Here is a 20,728-nt window from a genome sequence, read left to right as displayed (position 1 = left end):
ACTGCTATTTAAGGAGCAAATAAGAAAGCATATCATTTCTAGATTTGTTTTTATTATAGTGGTGAAATTGTACTTAATGTTACAACTTTTTAAACTGACTGATATGAATTCATCATTTTCAGACTAATGCTATATGAAGGAATGAAGACTAAATTCTGATGAACAACACAACAGTGATGCAAAAACTGACACAAACAATCCAGTTTCTGGTGTTCTTTCAGTTATATTACGGTTTAGGTTCTACTACTGGCTCTAACATGAAATCAGCCAAATCCCAGGAACACGGTTAACCAAACGAGGAAAAAATACAAAGTGAGGTCATCACATATACCCATACAGTCCGTCATATGTCGTTCAATCTAGCTATACAATAAAGAAAATCTATTTGTTTATGGACATCAAGCTAGGCTATATGCTAGCGCCATATGTTAGCTAGCTAGCTAGGTGCTTAAGTTATGGTACTCACCCTCGTAGTTGTGGACATAACTTCATATGTCCCACTTCAAAGCTTTCTCCCGTTTCCTGATGGGTGCAGGTGAAAGTGCGTCGACCATTCTGTGCACATTGTTGACATATGCTTATAATAAAGCAATGAACGACGCGGGGGTATATAAACTTGGTTACAGTTATCGGTTACAGTGCAGCCGCCCTCAACAGACGTTCTAACGTAAAGTGAACGCACCCTCAACGGGGCAGGGATCATTTCATTGGTCAACACTACAGCTGGCATTCTATTGGTTGTTGACTTTTGGCAGGGTTATAACACAAATAAATCCAAGCGCGCACGAGAGATCCGAGAGCAGAAAATTTGCAAGCGAGCAATGGCAGTAATATATATCTCCATAGTTATTGTTGTTGAAAGCGTATGAAGGAGCTTTCTCAGAGATATATATATATATATATATATATATATATATATATATATATATATTAGGGCTGTCAAAATTAGGGCGTGTTAATTAACGTGTTAATTTTTGCGTCAATTTTTTTATATTTAACTCGTTAAAAAAAATTAACGAAATTAACGCAGCTGTGTTTACTTCATGTGGCGGCTGAGAAATGTAATACGCCTCCATAACAGCAGGAGGCGGCGCTACTCTGTATTGTTGCCCAAGTAATGAAAACCGGCAGCTGATTGGACGAACGCGTCACATGGGTTTGTGTTCTCCGGAAATCCAAAGCCAGACTGTCATGGCGGCCGTTCAGAATACGATCTCATATTGTACTAAAATAGTTCACTGAAACATGTTTCTGAAAACATTTTAAGCGAGAAATAGGCCGTGCAGTTGCTGAATCTGTCTTCATTTCAGCTCAACAAAGGTCAGTTTAGAAGATTTTCGTCAGATTTTGAGAGACTCTAGTCACCTCATCCTGCTTGCCATTTCCGGGTGAGTCCCGACTGCCCTGCCGGCGACTGAACATAGGCTCGTTGGAGATGAACTGCTCCTCGCCTGTAAAGTAGACGAGAGCAGGCGACAGCAGCCGGGGACGGTGACAAAAATCTGCTCTCAAGTCAGACAGTTTCTAGCCGTTTCCAGCAGCCTTCAGCAGGACTAAATAAGCCAAATTGTTGCTGCTGTTCTGAAAGATATTAAACATTCTGAACTTAGCAGAACCTTTCTTTGTTTGTTTTTTTCTTCATATTTGCAAAGTTAAGTGATTTAGCATTTAAATATCCATTATTATAAGCTTCAGTCTCAATTTAAAAAAAGCGATTAATCGCGATTAATTACAGCAAATTGTGCAATTTATTAGTTAATTTTTGATATATATATATATATATATATATATATATATATATATATATATATATATATATATATATACACACACACACACACACATTTGTATACATGTGTTGCAGCTGTATATTTTCAAACTGGTAGGAAACCCTGTCTTTGCATTTTATTTTAATCACAATCTGTTTTAATAAAAGAGCTTGTGAAAAGTGGCTTTGACTTAAAACTGAACATTTAGCCCACTTTGTAAAAAAATACAGAGCAATATATCGTGTATCGCCATTCAGCGTTACGGCGATTTTTGGGTGCACCTAAATTTTGTGCTGGTACACCTAAATTAGAAAAGTTAGGCGCACCAGTGCAACCAAGTCAAAAAGTTACTGTGGAGCCCTGCATAATGACGGCAGAGTTACAACGGTTCCGCGTGAATTCCAAGGGGGTAAGCTTCGCTTCAGAACTCAAAGCTCCTATGGCGCCATTTTGATGCTACAAAGAGATCACCTCCCGTTAGCATTCCACTGACTAGGATTCGTTTTGACGTTACTTGACAGTGAATCACGACAATGTATAAAAGGCTCCATTACCTTGTACCTCACGTTATGGCTCCATAGCAACGGTTTTGTAAAAATAGCCTAACGATTGTGTCACATAGTAGAGGAATTACCGTATAGTACAGGATAAGCTTGCAGGCAGTTTCGACTTACATTAGCTGTTTAGGTTTAATTACTAATGTTAACTAGCATTTTAGTTAGCAATAATTAGCCTGTGCCTATGTTATCTCCTTACATATACCTACGCTCTCCGTCTCTGCAAGATTGGGAATGATTGAGATTTCTCTTGGCACAGCTACCAGAAGACTTACAACTTTCAGACACGTTGCTCACGTCACATTTACGTTGTCTCTCTCAGTTGGAGGCTGCGCAGTAAAGCTAGCGATCACGGGAAAAGTGCTTCTAATAGCCTTCACTGGTCTCCGTCCAGAGCAACGGGGTCTGTTGCTAGTTTTTAGTTTTTCTTTTGGTCATAATTTCCACTGGTCACTCACAGAGCTGTTCACTTTCCCCGCTCCACTCAATTCGCTCACCGTTGGCTCCAAAGTGAATGAGAGTGTAGCTTAAACCTGTGATTCCCAAATGTTTTCACGTGTTAAAGTTTTATTATTGAGGATTGAAGCAAAGTGTTTTAAAGTTGAAGTTAAGGCCGACTTAAAACAACCTGTACAGCTGCGTCAATCTCATCCCGCTTGCCACCATTTTGTGGCCCTGGTATAAGAATGCTGACATACCCATTCTTAATCCTTCCACATTTCTGTTGTTTGCTTCATTTCTGTGTAATTACCATATTTTTTTCAATCAGCCAACAATGTCTACTGACATTTAAAACCGTGTATTGGTCACTAAGTCAGACGTGACCCTTACGAACAGTCCCTTTGAGGCTTTGACCAAAGCTTCATTGTGAGAGAAAGCGTTGCTTGTATCTACCTGCTGGACAATGGTGTGTTTGTAAAGGCAGGCAAGTCTGGCTCAAGAAGTGGTAGAACCTGTTTGGCCATTTTCTGCCTCTCTAAGGCAGCTAGCAGCCCCCAGGCATGTTGTTTTAAGAGCTGTAAACTTCAGGTCAGCATGTTCCGCTGATAATTGCTCAGCAAGTTGAGTATCTACACTAGACCGTTAATGCAGCTTTAAAGCTTTAGTGCGTAACTTTTTTTATATAGATAAACGTCCGTTACATTTAAGCCAGTGCCAAATGAGTTGATACAAAGCTAATTAAGACTAGCTCATACAGAACTCTCTGTATTTCTCAATAAGTTTATGTTCAGAAGATTGTGTCGTCTGGCAAATTTACCGCGCAGAAACTCAAGTGAAGATAGTTACCTCTTCTGAAGAGTCCATCATGTTTTTTTAATCCTACGTGTCCTCCTTGGTTACTAGCAACTGCGTGGTAGAGGGGTGGGAGGGGTGCTTGTATGGACTGTTCTTATATTCTCACTTGTATCATGTGGATGCGCCAGTTTGTCAATTATTTAGAATTCCTTATGGGGGAGACAGAAACTACGCTATGCTATTAATATATAAATTAAGTGGGAGAGAGAGGGGGATGACATGCAGCAAAGGGCCGCAGTTGGATGCAAACCCACAGGCTCTGCGACAAGGACTGAGCCTCTGTACATGGGGCCGCACGCTCAACCAGGTGAGCTAACCAGGCGCCCCAATCTAGCATTATTGATAGGTCAGGGACACTGCAGAACCTAAATGTGTTGCTTTTAAAGCTCTTAAAATAGTTTTTGGTAATTGTGCATACTTGTATCTGTGAAACAAAATATATTTAAAACTTTGAAATAATGATGAGAGTTTAAATTAGGGTATATTATGTAATTGCATGATTGTCCATAACTAACTTAACTCGTGATTGATCGCAAATTAATCTTACATTTTTTTTTATCTGTTCTAAATGTACTTTAAAAGGGATGTTTTTTAAAGTTTTTAATGCTTTTTTTTTTTTGAGACTCTACGTACTCAATTCACATCGACGGTACATGCAAACAACTTTAGTCTTGTCGAGAGAACCATCTGGAAGGGTTTTGAAACTCAACTTGCCACTCAGAAGACCTTTTCTTCATCCATTTTGTGCTCAAGAGGGTTTGTTTCTGCGAGCCACCCGCTCCTGTCCCACCGTCTCATCTTTCCCAAACTTCAGAGCGGGCCGAGGCTTAAATCACAGAACACGCATCCAAAAAATGTTCAGATTCATTTTGACAGGCTTAGTTTTCAAAAATTCAGTAGTATCGCTGACAGTGTGTATGTGGATTTGCATTTTGACATCACATTCCAAACAACAAGAATGTAGGACTATCTGTTATCAGCAATGCAGCAGGCTGAGTCTGCACATGAGTGTTGTGTAACTGAAGATCTGATCATGTATAGAGCTGGGCGATTCTCATGTAATGTTTCCTCTGACATTAGCCGGGCAGGGGACAGATAACGTCTAAGTTTACCAGTCAAGTCGGGACAAGCCAAGCATGCTGATGGCATGTGTGTGTTGTGGTACTAAAGTGTGGAAAAATGTTAGTAACCCCGACAGCTTTAGTATAAGTTCCCTGATGACACTGCTGTGGTCTAAGCTGTTATAGCTTACCTTTGCTCTTTATTCATTAGTTCAGTAAGAAAATCCTGTTTATAGACTGAGGGAGGGACACACTGGATCAATCCCATGAGTCCTCATTTCCCTCTGTGACCTCCTAAATTCTTCAAATGAAGAGATAAAGAGCACATTGCCACACTCTTTTTAGGCCTTTATTTCTCCAGCTAAAGTAGTCTTAGATCCAGACTGGCTTCACTTCACATTTACTTCACACACATAGAACACTTTTAGGTTCACTGCCTTGTACAAGGAGCCGAAGAGTTACAGGAAGCATCTATGTTCAGTAAAGCGAAGCCTCTTTCAGACATGCACCTCATACGTAAATTTGATTCTGAGTAAATTGTCAGTCTCATATCTGAATTAGATCCTGAGTCACTTTCACATAAAAGTCAAGATGGCAATCTTACTAGGTCGGACCTAATAACATAGGACGGCATTTGATAGCTTTTTATTGTATTGAATTCAAATCAAATACGGAATCCACTTATCAAATTCGAATCTTTTTTAATCCTTTATTGAATCTTATTAGGTTTACCTTTTAACATGTGTATGTACTGTAACTAAGTGCTAAAATAACTCCAACTCAAAGATGTCCAATCGACATTTGGTGCTGAAAAGGCAGAAACACTCCAGCTTTTAATGTTAACATATGAAATATTCGTTAAACTGTATAGTTTGTCAGATGTTTGTCTCCCAGACAGTCTAACGTGTGTGTGTGTGTGTGTGTGTGTGTGTGTGTGTGTGTGTGTGTGTGTGTGTGTGGGTGTGTGTAGGGAGGAGGTGCAGCAGAACTGTGTTCGATGGAGGAAGAAGTTCTCTTTTGTGTGTAAAATGATTGCTAATCCAATCACTGGAGTGTTGGACCCCTGCATCTGCCGGGTCTCTGTACGTAAGGTAAACTACAATTCCCAGCAGCCACAATTAAAGGCGATGCCATTTTACCCTACATTACCCAATAGTACAGGAAGGTTTTGGCTGCATGATGAAAGTAATGCACTGTATACTTGGTTTGTCCCACAGCACCTGTCCTAGGTCACATATCAGTTCACACTTATAATGTGATGTAATATGTTTATGGATATGACTGTGTTAGCAGTCTGACATAGACAGTTTTGACAGTTTTGTTTTCTATCTCTCCAGGAGCTCAAAGGAGGAAAAGCGTTCTCAAAGGTAAGATTATTTTCTGATGATGCAATCAGCAACTACTAAAATACAGATAGAATATATGAAAACTCATTTTTAATCCAGCTTAGACGAGTTTAGCTAAACTGTTTGACCTGTGAACTCTTACTCAAAGTTGAAAGAGTCCTGCTTCATACAGTGTGATGTCATCGTATGATGTCATCTAGCTACTTTTGGCGACTTTTGGAGCTGGTGCTAGCTACTAGTGGTGTGCGATACTGCAATATGATACCAAGTAAATACAGGGCCAGTATCGCAGATACCGATTCGACACTGATACTTTTTAATAATTAAGGTGGATGCATCATCAAATTGCTAAAGCTGAATTAATTTTCATGACTTTTTTGTTCGTTTGTATAAATTTGTTTTGTTACCACTGTTTCTTACAGCCTTTTTACAAATTACACGGCTTGGTGTTGTTTCATTTTTAGCCTGAAAAAATAGCCACACAGCGCTCCTCTTCCTCTCTGCCATTCTTCTGCTCCGTCTCTGTCTGCTTGTGTGTGTGGTGCTGGCCGCCGCAGGGCCTGGGAGCTGAGTCACGTGACGGTACAACATCAAATCACAAGAGGGGGAGGACAGGGTTTCCCGCAGCACTTTGCAGCCAGGGACCCCTTAATTTAAAGTGAGATGTAGCAGGGACCCCCTACTACATATTGTATGAAATTAAGTTGCATATTAAACTGATCCTACAATAACTGTTAGGGCAAACTAAAGCCTTCTTACATACCCTTTTTTCATAAGCTATTAAAATATTAATTGTTGGCATGATTTTATAAATCATATTTTAATGTTACATATGTGGCACAGTAAATCTAGGATTAACTGTATCTGTGGGCTGATATCTTAGTGACTACCTTACCTATAGGCCAGTAAGCCTATCATCAGTGGGAATTTATATTTGCTAATAATGTGTTGAAATTACGTTAAGGCATTTTAATTTTATTTTAAAGACTCAAAAATTTACAATAATTTGGATGCCCCCCTGCAATGACTCTGAGGACCCCCTGTTGGAGATCTCTTCCTTACATTACTTTTACTTTTATACTTGAAGTAGTTTTGAAACCAGTACTTTTACAATTTTACTTAAGTAAAAAGCTTGAGTCGATACTTCAACTTCTACAAAAGTCTTTTCAAACCCTAGTATCTATACTGCTACTTGAGTAATGAATGTGAATACCTTTGACACGTCTGCGTATTACATGCTCAACGGTGTTCCCTTCGATAGCTCAGTTGGTAGAGCGGAGGACTGTAGGTTGGTAATTGTAGGCATCCTTAGGTCGCTGGTTCAACTCCGGCTCGAAGGAAATAGTTTTCATTGTTATAAATTGTATCGCAGTGTTATCGAGATGGAGAGTGATGATGCGTCATTGGAAAGTTACTTTGGACTGTTGTTGACATGGTGGTGATGGTGCAGTGGATATGTCACATACCTTTGTTGTGGGAGACCTGGGTTCAAATCCCACTGCGATGCATCAACCAATGTGTCCCTGAGCAAGACACTTCACCCCTAGTTGCTCCAGAGGCGTGCGACCTCTGACATATATAGCAATTGTATGTTACTTTTGATAAAAGCATCAGCTAAACGACTAGTAATAAAAGTCACTTTTTGGACCTCGTGGAGCCGACTGATCAGTCTGACTGCCTTTTCTGCCAACGGTCGGCCGTCGGCTTGGTGTGTCAGGGGTTTTACAGACTGAGTCGGTGAAGAAGAAGGAAACGGTTCTGTTTTGTCGTGATATTTACCCATATTTTTGCTAATGTTCGAGCATCTCCACTTCAGTTTGGTTCCCATCAGGTTCTCCAAAGCTAACACTTGTACAACCCATGTAACTCCTAATATTATTTTACCCTTCGTATTTATTCTGTTGTTTTTACTTCTTTTCTTTCTTTTGTTATAATTTTTTCGGTATTTTAGTTTCTTTCTATTTTAATTGGAGTATGCATTGGAGAGTGCCCAGATTAAGCCTCTCTGAGGGTTTTGTGATTATGTGTTTATTAATCTGTAGTATTTGTATATGTGTAAAGCACTAAACTAAGCTAAATGTGATGTCCGCGTTTTGCAAATGAACTTTCACCTGGCCGACTGAAAGTGAAAAGGAGCGAGCTGGCCGCAGAGTGGACACACCAACCAGCTTTTGGCATCCTTTGCACAAAAAAAGGACAACCTTTTCAGGAAAGAATATTCAGTTTAATGACATTTTTAGATTCACTGGAAGCACAGATGGGACAAATCTGCTCAAAATATGTTAATAGGATTGGCAATGAAATACACTTCCACACAGGCTCACACACACACACTATCACCACCATAAACTGTGACTTCTCAAGTGAGAAGCAGTGCTGACTGGGTAGAATAATCACGGATGAGGTTAAAGGAGGTTGTTGACTTCTACATTACATAAAGCCACTCTCCCGTTTCCTTCATTTACTTCCTATAAAAAAGAACCAGAGTTGACCTACAATGTATTCTTAATCTGTGTATAACTTTTCCCTTCCCACCTTAAATGTTTATTTTTTTGACTGTTTTTAAGTTTTCTGTTGTTTTCTCATGTCTGTCTGTCTGTCTGCAGTTAGGCTTTGCTGATCTCAACATTGCAGAGTTTGCTGGTTCGGGCTCCGCAGTTCGCTGCTGCATCCTAGAGGGTTATGACACCAAAAACACTCGACAGGACAACTCTATTCTCAAGGCAGGGCACACACACACATATACACACACACACACACACACACACACACACACTGAATTTATCAGAACAGAGGTTTAGTAACACATGTGTTTTTTTTATAGATTACAATTGGGATGACTCTTCTGTCTGGGGATCCCTGCTTTAAAACGTGAGTTCCTCTTTTTCAGGGATTTGGACACAGTGGCCCCCCTCAGACAAAATTAAGAGAACTGCTCTGCCTCACCCATGTCACCCCCTATGGGCCTTGTTTGTGTCCACAGTTTTCAACACAGGGCAAATATCTGTATATGGATGGACAGATGAGAGTGTAAGTGTTCCAATAACATAAGAACCAAGTCCACAAAGGAAAAAGTGAATTTTCGTGGATTATTTTAACTATTTATAATTACTTTGTCTTACTTTGATTTGGGGGATAATCAAGCTTTAAGTTTTGTAACTACAGCATCCGTAATTTGCCCAAGAATGTTTGGGGACTTTGGGGAATGTAAACAGGAAGTATAATGTTACTACAGTTAGCTGTGGGCTACAACTTGAGCCCCATTTCTTTTACATTTTGGCAAATTAACACCATTAAAATTAGGTAGAATTGACATGCCTGGTTAGCTCACCTGGTTGAGCGTGCGCCCCATGTACAGAGGCTCAGTCCTTGTCGCAGTGGGTTCAGTTCCAATGTGCGGCCCTTTGCTGCATGTCATCCCCCTTTCTCTCCCACTTTTCTGACTTAATCTGTGCTATAAATAAAAGCCCAAAAATAATAAATAATCTAAAAACTAAACAAACTGTTCACACAAAACCGTAATGTGAGCTAATTAAAGGTGCAATATGTAATAGCCTACTGACAGCTAGTGTTTCAAAACGTTACTGCAGTACAAATTCAAAGTACTGGAGAGAGTCGTCTCCCCAGACTCGGAAGTTCACGGAGGTTGCCAGGCTGAGACCGCAGCATCCACAACAATGTTGTTAGACACTTGTCTCACATAGGCAGACATACTTCACAGCACAGCGGGGTAGCTAAAGAGGCTGGCTATATTGACAGTAATAAAAGCCCATGCTCATGTGGAGCTCTGTACCCAACTGACAGGCACGCTTTTCGGCTTAGAAATACAGTAGGAACTGCTAAAAAACAAAAAACCCACAACCTCTACGTCCTTTTCCACGGGACTCAAATACACACTTTATTGGCTTAGAATTACGGCAATAAATAACGCTAAACACACTGCAAACTCACGGTCCTCTCTTCCTCTCTTGGCTTCAAATAACTCACCGTTGTTGGCTATGGCCGCTGAACATGCTACACGTTGTAAACAGCCGTGGCCCGCTTGCCTGGTCCTCCCGGTAACGTTAGCAATTAGCAGGGTTAGCATGGCGACGTTAGCCAGGACCAGTCAGGATCACTTTACTGGCTGTGTCTCAATGGTTTTTGTGAGTAACCAACTTGGGTAATGTGAGTAGCTACATGAATGTTAAAATGACATAAAATGCCTGTCCCTAGTAGCTGTGATAAATTATCCTGAAACTAATGCTTTTCTGTTCTGGAGGAAATTAGCCAACTTATTTTAGGTTGCGTAGAATCTATCTCCGTTGATCCTGTTTGTTTGCTGCTTTCATGGCTGTACTAACGTTACAGCTGTAGCCAATTGGGTTTAGGTTATTACAGGTATATCTGGCAACCCAACCTGGCTGTCAAACTGGGCAGTTGATAACAACACACAGGCCAAAACACAACCAGAAATTCCGTCACGGAACGGAAATTTCAAAAAGGAGAAAATACTGGCAATAGCATTGTTGTCAGAAAAGATAGTATTTCAACTTTTCCTTAATATCTAATGACGCATTGGGGTCATTTTGGGATTTATTACAGTAAATATATTACATATTGGACCTTTAAATTAGCTGGATACATAATAAAACGTCATTTGCTCTTACCAGTGCATAGCCGTGTCTACTTCTTCCACAGCAATCCCACCAATCGGCCCCTATACATCCCAGTTAGATAGTAAATAAACATTCTTTGTAAATCTTTATAATCCTTCCCTAAAGAAGCAAGCAGGCCTGCCTTGTTGAACTGTCCAAATTGTCTTCAAAACTTTCCATTTTCAGCAGATAGCCTGCAACAGCGAAAGGTGAGGAATATCCGGATCTGCCGGATGTGAGGCAATTATCCTGGAAATGTACTGTCGTGGATCCAGTCTAAGTTGTGATAGACATCAGAGATAATGATATCCTTAGATAGTGTCCCATTGCGCAGAGAGCAAAGCACAGCGCAGGTATTCGTAATCAATGGTGGCAAGGAAGCTATTTCCCTGTGTGTTCAGATTTGACTAACTTATGATAAATAACCTCCGTGAGTTTTGTGTCTCAGCTGCTGCGGCCTAATTAGCAGCCAATCTTCAATATACAGTATAACTTTCCTTTGTTTTCGAACCCCAGCATGCACCTGAATGTGACTGTGGTGACTTTTTGTAATCCTCATTGTTGGTTTTGTGCCCGTGTTTTTACCATTAGGCCTCCCAGTACGGCCAAATCTCTCTCCATTGGGGACGAGGACCCCACCCTGCAGCTGGACTGTAAGGGTGAGAGCACTGATTCCACAGTGCAGCCACTAGGAGGCATCATGGAGGGTCCTCGCGCCTTCAAACCCAGACAGTCGTCAGTACGTAGCTCAGGTAACTGCTCAGTATTATTGTTCCCTGTCCTCTTTAATCAGCTGGAATTGAAAGGAGATTCTAACTCTTTACAACTTGGGTCTTATTTTAGTAGTTTTTCTATCAGTTTTGAGATTTGGGCACACAGTGACATGGCAACAGTGAAGTCATGGGGAAAGAAACGAGCAGTCAGACCATTATGCCATGTTCCCACTCTTATGTTAAGGCTCTGCTCTGCTCTACTAGACTTGACTCACCTTTTTGGTACCAGTACTGCAGATAGTACCCTCTCAGCTGACCGGCATAGCAACACTGCGTGAAACTTCCGTGACATTATCTTCAACACAACACTCGCTGAATCCTGTAATTGGTTAAACTAGATGTTTAAATGAAAAAAAGGGACCTTTTGAAAACACATATTAGAAAGAAACATCTACAGTACATAATGATAATTAGCGCCGCGTAATTTATAAATGCCACATTTTAGCCAGAAAATCCCAGGCATTCCTTTTCATCTTTTTTAAATAAGTTATTTTCACACAATTTGGTCTTTTGTTTTCCTCCTTAGCTTTGGCATCACAAACAGCCTGTAACTGTTTTCAAGTTTAGTTCTTATTCATAATAGTTTGATACCTTAGACCAAAGGAGCTAAACCTTTTGTAACAATGGTTGGCTGTTTTTAGTTACACACACACTATATGGTCTATAGCCACGACGTTCCACTGCCGGAAATTCCGCCGGATGTCCGTTTTCGGATGTCCCGTTACCTTCCTCTTTCTTTGTGTTGGCTGTCCAATCTGAGTTATCTGTTGCACGACTAAAACAACCTTTGAACGTAGACGTTCCACCAAAACAAGTTCCTTCCCCGAGGCTATTTTGCAGCAGCACTGTGGCTCAGCTCTGCGCTTAGCACCGCCCAAGACAATTGTGATTGGTTTAAAGAAATGCCAATATACCCCTCACAGAATGCTGTGTGGACTCGCCAGGCTCTCCTCCTCAGCGCTGTGGAGGAAGGTCTGGCAATGCGAGACTAGGTGTGTGTGTGTGTGTGTTTACTGTGTGTTCCGCAGGGCTTCCTGAGGAGGGAGAGAGTGTGTCCAGCCCAGATGAGGTCTTTCACACTGGACATTTCCGCAGCTCCAGCTATGCCAGCCAGCACAGCAAGATTTCAGGTCAGAGAGCTTCCTCATGCTACAACCAAAGTCAGGAGGGTTTACTTTCTTGTGCTAAGACCAGGGAGATGCTCTGATAGAACAACCTCTGCCTGAGAGTGTTATTTATAATTATTACCAACACAATTTAGAAAACTAAATGACCTGGGCCCTAAAAATGTTGATTGGGTGGACTAATAGAGGGTAAATATAAACAAATGGTTGTACTGTGCATCCTTCTGTACACAAAGCTGGATTACAAACTGGGCCAGGGCACCGTAAATCCAGGAGCCCTGAAAGCTCTAGTGTGACCCGGTGACGGGTCCGATGCAGCTGGAGCAGCTGATGCTGGGGGTGTGGCGGCAGATCGCGGCGTTGCAGATGGAGCCGCCGGTGAAGCGGTTGAGAAAGTTAAGGAAGGTAATGTGGAGAAGCAGAGCCAGTCTGAGCAGCAGCAGGTTCCCGCGCCAGTAGAGTCATTCGGAGTGTGTAGGTGCTACAGCGCAGTCACAGTCAGGGATTACTGGGGAAGTAGCTTCCACAAGTATCACCAGAGATCACACTGGGATCACCACTGGTGAACAGGGTGTAGGCCTGTTCAGTAGTCAGGCATCATGTGCTAGTGAAGACATGGAGTTTGATTCGGAGTCTGATACTGTGTCTATTGGAGAAATTAATCTGAGCACAGATCTGTATTCATTAGAGGAAATAGATCGTTTTCTGAATGAAACTTTTAAAAGATCTGTGAAAGTGACCGATTACTTCAAAGACACAGAAAAGTTTATCAAGTCTGTTGCTGTACTGAAAAGACTTGTTGGTTTTGACCTGTTGGATAAAAAGAAACGCTATCGCCTCAAAAAGCACATTACAACTTTAAGAAAGGAAAAAGGACGTAGAACCTCAAAAAGAATAAGAACTTCCAATGATCATGACACTTAAACTTTTTTCCTCTTTATATTGTTCTCTGCTTGTCTCAACTTCTTTTTTCTGACTTTTCTATGAGGAGCCTAAAAATAGGATCTCTTAATATCAATGGTGGGAGAGACAGGCAAAAGAGGGCTTTAATTTCTGAGGTTTCTAGTCAGAAAAGGATTGATGTGCTGTTTTTGCAGGAAACACATTCTGATCCAGCAGTAGAGACAGATTGGGGTTTATGGTGGGAGGGTCCCTATGCTCTTAGCCATGGTACTAATGTTAGTGCAGGGGTTGCTGTCCTGTTTAAGGCAGCAGCGAATGCAACCATCATATCCTCCACCGAAGTGGTAAAGGGACGCCTGCTGGTTGTCAGGGCAGAGATAGAGGGTTCTGTGTTTTGGTTTGTTAATGTATACGCCCCTAATCAGGGAGCAGAAAGAGTGATATTTTTCACTCAGTTAAAAATTGAATTAAATAAGTACCATCAGGATCAGCTTATTGTTGGTGGCGATTTTAACTGTACTCCTGATTTCACTGTGGACAGGATAGGCGAGGAACCTCACCCACATTCAGCTCAGAGTTTGAATAGCATCATTAACCAGCTGGATTTGGTAGATACATGGAGGGTGAAACATCCACAATCCCGACAGTACACTTGGGTGAGGGCGATTAATAATAGGGTGAGTGCAGCCAGACTTGACAGGATTTATATTTCACTAAGCCTTAACTCTAGACTGGTCCACAGTAGAATAACCCCTGTTGGCTTCACGGATCATCACTTTGTTTTTATAGATTTGATTGTCTCGCCGGGTGAGAGGGTAAAGTCCTACTGGCATTTTAATAACAAACTTTTACAAGACAGCAAGTTCTGTGAAACTTTTGAGCATTTTTGGAAGTGCTGGAAAAATAAAAAAGCAGATTTTAAGTCTTTGACGCAGTGGTGGGACGTTGGCAAGGCCCAAGTTCGGGTTTTTTGTCAACAATACACCTCCCATTCCACTGCTAAGATTAATGCAGAGGTCATGAAACTTGAAGCCAGCATCGGCAGTATTGAGGAGGTTTTAAATAGGGACTCTGACCCTTCTTTAGGGCAGGTGTTAAAAAAGAAAAAACTGGAATTGAGCTCTTTTCTGAATGAGCGAGTGAAGGGAGCCCTTATCAGGTGTCGTTTCCTCCAGTTAAAGGACATGGATGCCCCAAGCTCTTTCTTTTTTAATCTGGAGAGATCTGTGGCTCAAAGGAAGCAAATGACATGCCTTCAGCTTCCAGGAGGTAGAGTAACCACCAGTCCTGGGGAGATGAGGAGCCATGCGATGGTGTTCTATGCTGACCTCTTTGGGGCCCAACAGTGCAGTATGCAGAGTCGTGAGGAGCTACTCGAGGGTCTTCCTCAGCTCAGTCCGGATGAGAAAGCTGCTTTGGACTGCGAGCTAACTCTGGAGGAGCTGAAAGCTGCAGTCAACCAGATGGCTACAGGAAAGGCACCGGGGATAGATGGTCTCTCCACAGATTTTTATAAACAGTTCTGGAATACAATTGGACCAGACCTTCATGAGGTTTTTATGGAGGGGATTACAACAGGTTTTCTTCCTGTTTCTTGTCAGCGAGCAGTGTTGTCATTGCTGCCCAAAAAAGGTGATCTGGCGTTACTTAAGAACTGGCGCCCAGTTTCCCTCCTCTGTACATGATTATAAGGTACTTTCCAGAGCATTATCAAACCGGTTGAATGTTGTCCTGGAACTAATTATACACTCAGACCAAACCTATTGTGTTCCAGATAGATCGATCATGGACAATAATTTCTGTGTTTGGGACATTCTCAATGTGTGTAAACTGTATGATCTAGATGTTGGTATTGTCTCTTTGGACCAGGAAAAAGCTTTCGAGAAAGTGCATCACTCTTATTTGTTTTCTGCACTTACAGCATTTGGTTTTGGTGATGGGTTTCTGTCTTGGGTTGGTACATTGGTGCACAGTGTTTGGTGAAGACGGGGGCTGGGCTGAGTCGGCCCGTTCCTGTGCAGAGGGGATAAGACAAGGTTGCCCTATTTCGGGACAGCTATATATCTTAGCAATCAAACCTCTACTGTGCAGGATGAGGGCTCGACTTAGTGGTCTTCTCCTGCCTGGGTCCCCTTGTTGTTTCAGCCTATGCAGATGATGTCAATATTTTTGTCTGCAGCCAGACAGATGTTCAGTGTTTACAGGATGCTCTATCCCTGTATGAGAGGGCCACATCTGCACGGGTGAACTGGGCTAAGAGTGAGGCCTTGTTAGTAGGGCAATGGAGAGGTAAAGCCGTGCCCAGTCTGCCAGGGGGACTTGAGTGGGGAAAGGAAGGGTTGAAAGTTTTGGTAGTGTTTTTGGGATCTGAGGGTTTTGTTAAAAAGAACTGGGAGGGAGTGAAGAACAAGGTGTGCGCTTGGTTGTCTAGATGGACATGGTTGCTACCCCAGCTGTCAAATAGGGGAAGAGTTCTGGTTGCCAATAACTTGGTTGCCTCGACCCTTTGGCATAAGCTTATTGCCATCGTGCCACCAAGAGGCCTGATGGAGGACGTTCAGAGAACTATCGTGGATTTCTTCTGGTCGGGGCGACGGGGGCAGCAGTTTTATATTTGCCTGTAGGGGGGCAGGGGCTGGTGGATATTCAATCAAAAATTGCCTCCTTTAGACTCCAGACTGCTCAAAAACTATTGTACAAGTGTGGCCCCAGCTGGCTGGACACAGCCCGACTGCTGCTGAGGAGAGCTGGGCGTCTGGGATACGATAAGCAGCTTTTCCTCTTAAGAAGTGAGGAGATGGACCTTAATGGGTTGACATCGTTCTACAACTCTGTGCTGCAGGCGTGGCAGGTACTCCAATATTCTCGGGATGTAAAAGAAACTCCAGGAATGTGGCTTTTTGAAGAACCCTTGTTTTTCAACAACTTCCTGAGGACTCGAACATTGCGGTCAGCCAGCCTGAGGGCCAGTCTCAGAGAGGCTGGGTGTACTAAATTGGGTCACCCTATGAAGATGACTGCAATCTCTGTTGATGTGCTGAGAGTGAGGAGCAACGTCACCTCCAGTAGGTTGATCGACAGGGTGGTGAAAGAAGTTTGTGCTGCCCTGGGATCACCTCAGCGAACTCTGGTAGAGAATCGGTCGCTGTGTGAGCAGTGGAGTGACGGATGGGAGTACAGTTTCCCCTCTCTGACCATTACCCCAACTGTGGGGGGATGGCAGGAGGAGGCGGGTCAGCTACTGTCTTTCTCAACCCCTCAATTGGGCAAGTTTCAAGATGCGGGAAAGAGAGTTATATTATACCTGCATAAAGGTCCTGAACATACGGTTTTTGGCTGAGCTGAAGGAGTCGAGGTGGACTGAGTTTTTTGGTCCAGAGGTTTCCCCGAAAGGCAGTTGGCGTTCCCTGTACAAGCTGCCTGTTGAAAAGCGGGCAGCCGACCTCCAATGGAGGATTATGCATGGGGCTATAGCTACGAACAGATACAGAGTGCACATCAATCCCGAGCTTGGGGAGGGATGTATTTTTTGTCACGAGGTGGAAACTTTAGCACATTTGTTTGTACAATGTCCTCGGTTGGCAGATCTGTTGGGTGTTCTTAAAAGGTGGGTGCAGGGTTTTGGAGAGGTTTTTTCTTTGGTCCAAAATACACAAAGCACAAAAGGACAGTTCACATTTTATTGAATTTTTTGTTTGCAACGGCAAAACTGGCCATCTGGCTTACACGCAGAAACCGGACTCAGGGAGCTGGAAGTGTGGAGCCAGTACCGGAGCTGGAAGGTCTGGTCAAGGCCCGATTGAGGGTGGAACATGCTTACTACAAGATGATGGACAATCTGCTGGTTTTTAGTGGTTTGTGGGCTGTGAGGGGAGTGTTATGCTCTGTGGGGGAGGAGGGAGAGTTGGTGGTTAGTTTTTGATTGGAAAAAAGCACAAAGTTTGTATTGATAGTATTTGGTTTGTTTAGTTTTTGGTTTCTTTTTTCTTTGTTTGTGTCTGTTGATTTTCTGTGACTGTGAATCTTATCTCGCCTCTCCGTGAACCATCACCTTATCGTGGTGGAGAGGTTTGTGTGTCTCTGTGAACCTGAGGGCTGTGTTGTCTGGAGCTTTGTGCTCCTGGTAGGGTCTCCCAAGGCAAAGTGGTCTCAGGTGAGGGGCCAGACAAAGAATGGTTCAAAAACCCCAATGAAAAAGCTAAGCAGAGATGGAGTGACCCTGCCCGGAGGAAGCCGGGGCCCCGTCTGGAGCCAGGCCCAGGCGGTGGGCTCGTCGGCGAAGCGCCTGGTGGCGGGTTTGCCACGGAGCCCGGCCGGGCACAGCCCGAACAAGCTACGTGGCAACTCCCCTCTCCATCCCATGGGCCCACCACCTGTGGGAGGAACCGTTGGGGTCGGGTGCGATGCCACATGGGTGGCAGTGAAGGTCAGGGGCCTCGACGGACCAGACCCGGGCAGCAGACGCTGGCTCTGGGGACGTGGAACGTCACCTCTCTGTGGGGGAAGGAGCCGGAACTGGTGCGGGAGGTGGGCGCTACGGTTAGATCTGGTGGGGCTTACCTCACGCACAGTCTTGGTTCTGGAACCATACTCCTGGATAGGGGTTGGACTCTTTTCTTCTCGGAGTTGCCCAGGGTGTGAGGCGCCGGGCGGGTGTGGGGATACTCACAAGCCCCGGCTGAGCGCCGCTGTGTTGGAGTTTACCCGGTGGACGAGAGGGTCGCCTCCCACGCCTGCGGGTTGTGGGGGGAAAACTCTGACTGTTGTTTGTGCATATGCACCAAACAGGAGTTCGGAGTATTCGGCCTTCTTGGAGACCTTGACTGGAGTCCTGCATGGGGCTCCAGTGGGGGACTCCATTGTTCTGCTGGGGGACTTCAACGCACACGTGGGCAATGATGGAGACACCTGAGAGGCGTGATTGGGAGGAACGGCCTCCTGATCTAAACCAGAGTGGTTGTTTGTTGTTGGACTTCTGTGCTAGTCATGGATTGTCTATAACGAACACCATGTTCGAACATAGGGATGCTCATAAGTGTACCTGGTACCAGAGCACCCTAGGCCGAAGGTCAATGATCGATTTCATAATCGTTTCATCTGATCTGAGGCCGTATGTTTTGGACACTCGGGTGAAGAGAGGGGCAGAGCTGTCAACCGATCACCATCTGGTGGTGAGTTGGGTCAGAGGGTGGGGAAGATTCTGGACAGACCTGGTAAGCCCAAACGTGTAGTGCGGGTAAATTGGGAACGTCTGGAGGAGGCCCTGTCCAACAGACTTTCAACTCACACCTCCGGCGGAGCTTTTCGTGCATCCCTGTGGAGGCTGGGGGCATTGAACCCGAGTGGACAATGTTCAAAGTTTCCATTGCTGAAGCTGCAGCGAGGAGCTGTGGTCTTAGGGTCTTAGGTGCCTCAAGGGGCGGTAACCCCACGAACACCGTGGTGGACAACGGTGGTCAGGGAAGCCGTCCGACTGAAGAAGGAGTCTTTCCGGGATATGTTACCCGGAGGACTCCGGAGGCAGTTGCAGGGTACCGAAGGGCCCGAAGGGCTGCAGCCTCTGCCGTGAAAGAGGCAAAGCAGCGGGTGTGGGAGAAGTTTGGAGAAGACATGGAGAAGGACTTTCGGTCGGCACCAAAGTGCTTCTGGAAAACTGTTCGCCACCTCAGGGGGGGAAGGGAACCATCCAAGCTGTGTACAGTAAGGATGGGACACTGTTGACCTCAACTGAGGAGGTAATAGGGCGGTGGAAGGAGCACTTTGAGGAACTCCTGAATCCGACTAATACGCCCTCTATGTTAGAGGCAGAGCTGGAGGATAATGGGGGATTGTCGTCGATTTCCCAAGCGGAAGTCACTGATGTAGTCAAACAACTACACAGTGGCAAAGCCCCGGGATTGATGAGATCCGTCCAGAAATGCTCAAGGCTCTGGGTGTGGAGGGGCTGTCCTGGTTGACACGCCTTTTCAACATTGCGTGGAAGTCTGGGACGGTGCCAAAGGAGTGGCAGACTGGGGTGGTGGTTCCCCTTTTAAAAAGGGGGGACCAGAGGTGTGTGCCAATTATAGGGGTATCACACTTCTCAGCCTCCCTGGTAAAGTCTACTCCAAGGTGCTGGAAAGGAGGGTTCGCCAATAGTCGAACCTCGGGTTGAGGAGGAACAATGCGGATTCCGTCCTGGTCGTGGAACAACGGACCAGCTCTTCACTCGCAAGGATCCTGGAGGGAGCCTGGGAGTATGCCCAACCGGTCTACATGTGTTTTGTGGATTTGGAGAAGGCGTATGACCGGGTCCCCCGGGAGATACTGTGGGAGGTGCTGGGAGTATGGGGTGAGGGGTCTCTTCTCAGGGCCATCCAATCTCTGTACAACCAAAGCGAGAGCTGTGTCCGGGTTCTCGGTAGTAAGTCGGACTCGTTTCAGGTGAGGGTTGGCCTCCGCCAGGGCTGCGCTTTGTCACCAATCCTGTTTGTAGTATTTATGGACAGGATATCGAGGCGTAGTCGGGGTGGGGAGGGGTTGCAGTTTGGTGGGCTGGGGATCTCATCGCTGCTCTTTGCAGATGATGTGGTCCTGATGGCATCATCGGCCTGCGACCTTCAGCACTCACTGGATCGGTTCGCAACCGAGTGTGAAGCGGTTGGGATGAGGATCAGCACCTCTAAATCTGAGGCCATGGTTCTCAGCAGGAAACCGATGGAATGCCTTCTCCAGGTAGGGAATGAGTCCTTACCCCAAGTGAAGGAGTTCAAGTACCTTGGGGTTGTGTTCGCGAGTGAGGGGACAATGGAGCGGGAGATTGGTCGGAGAATCGGGCGCAGCGGGTGCGGTATTGCATTCAATCTATCGCACCGTTAGACGAAAAAGAGAGCTTAGCCAGAAGGCAAAGCTCTCGATCTACCGGTCAGTTTTCGTTCCTACCCTCACCTATGGTCATGAAGGCTGGGTCATGACCGAAAGAACGAGATCCAGGGTACAAGCGGCTGAAATGGGTTTCCTCAGGAGGGTGGCTGGCGTCTCCCTTAGAGATAGGGTGAGAAGCTCACTCATCCGTGAGGAGCTCGGAGTAGAGCCGCTGCTCCTTTGCGTCGAAAGGAGCCAGTTGAGGTGGTTCGGGCATCTGGTAAGGATGCCCCCTGGGCGCCTCCCTAGGGAGGTGTTCCAGGCATGTCCAGCTGGGAGGAGGCCTCGGGGAAGACCCAGGACTAGGTGGAGGGATTATATCTCCAACCTGGCCTGGGAACGCCTCGGGATCCCCCAGT

At 44.6% G+C, this 20,728-nt stretch overlaps 1 protein-coding gene and 1 non-coding gene across 2 annotated transcripts in view; both read left to right on the top strand.

The window, feature by feature from the left end:
• eeig1b (estrogen-induced osteoclastogenesis regulator 1b) overlaps positions 1–20,728 on the top strand; it is a 48,463-nt gene that overhangs the window by 24,558 nt on the left and 3,177 nt on the right. Inside the window, exons 3-8 of the mRNA XM_028602620.1 lie at positions 5,654–5,774; positions 6,021–6,050; positions 8,636–8,752; positions 8,854–8,900; positions 11,258–11,418; positions 12,468–12,569. Coding sequence (XP_028458421.1) covers positions 5,654–5,774; positions 6,021–6,050; positions 8,636–8,752; positions 8,854–8,900; positions 11,258–11,418; positions 12,468–12,569 — 578 coding nt within the window. The remainder of the gene's footprint in view (positions 1–5,653; positions 5,775–6,020; positions 6,051–8,635; positions 8,753–8,853; positions 8,901–11,257; positions 11,419–12,467; positions 12,570–20,728) is intronic.
• trnay-gua (transfer RNA tyrosine (anticodon GUA)) lies at positions 7,281–7,369 on the top strand. Its single transcript is given in 2 exon segments — positions 7,281–7,317; positions 7,334–7,369. It is a non-coding gene; the product is annotated as a tRNA-Tyr (tRNA).

Source organism: Perca flavescens, chromosome 16, assembly GCF_004354835.1.
Source record: "Perca flavescens isolate YP-PL-M2 chromosome 16, PFLA_1.0, whole genome shotgun sequence".
Taxonomy (NCBI): Eukaryota; Metazoa; Chordata; class Actinopteri; order Perciformes; family Percidae; genus Perca; species Perca flavescens.
The sequence above is the reverse complement of the archived record's forward strand: the minus strand, read 5'-3'. Positions and strand labels throughout refer to the sequence as shown.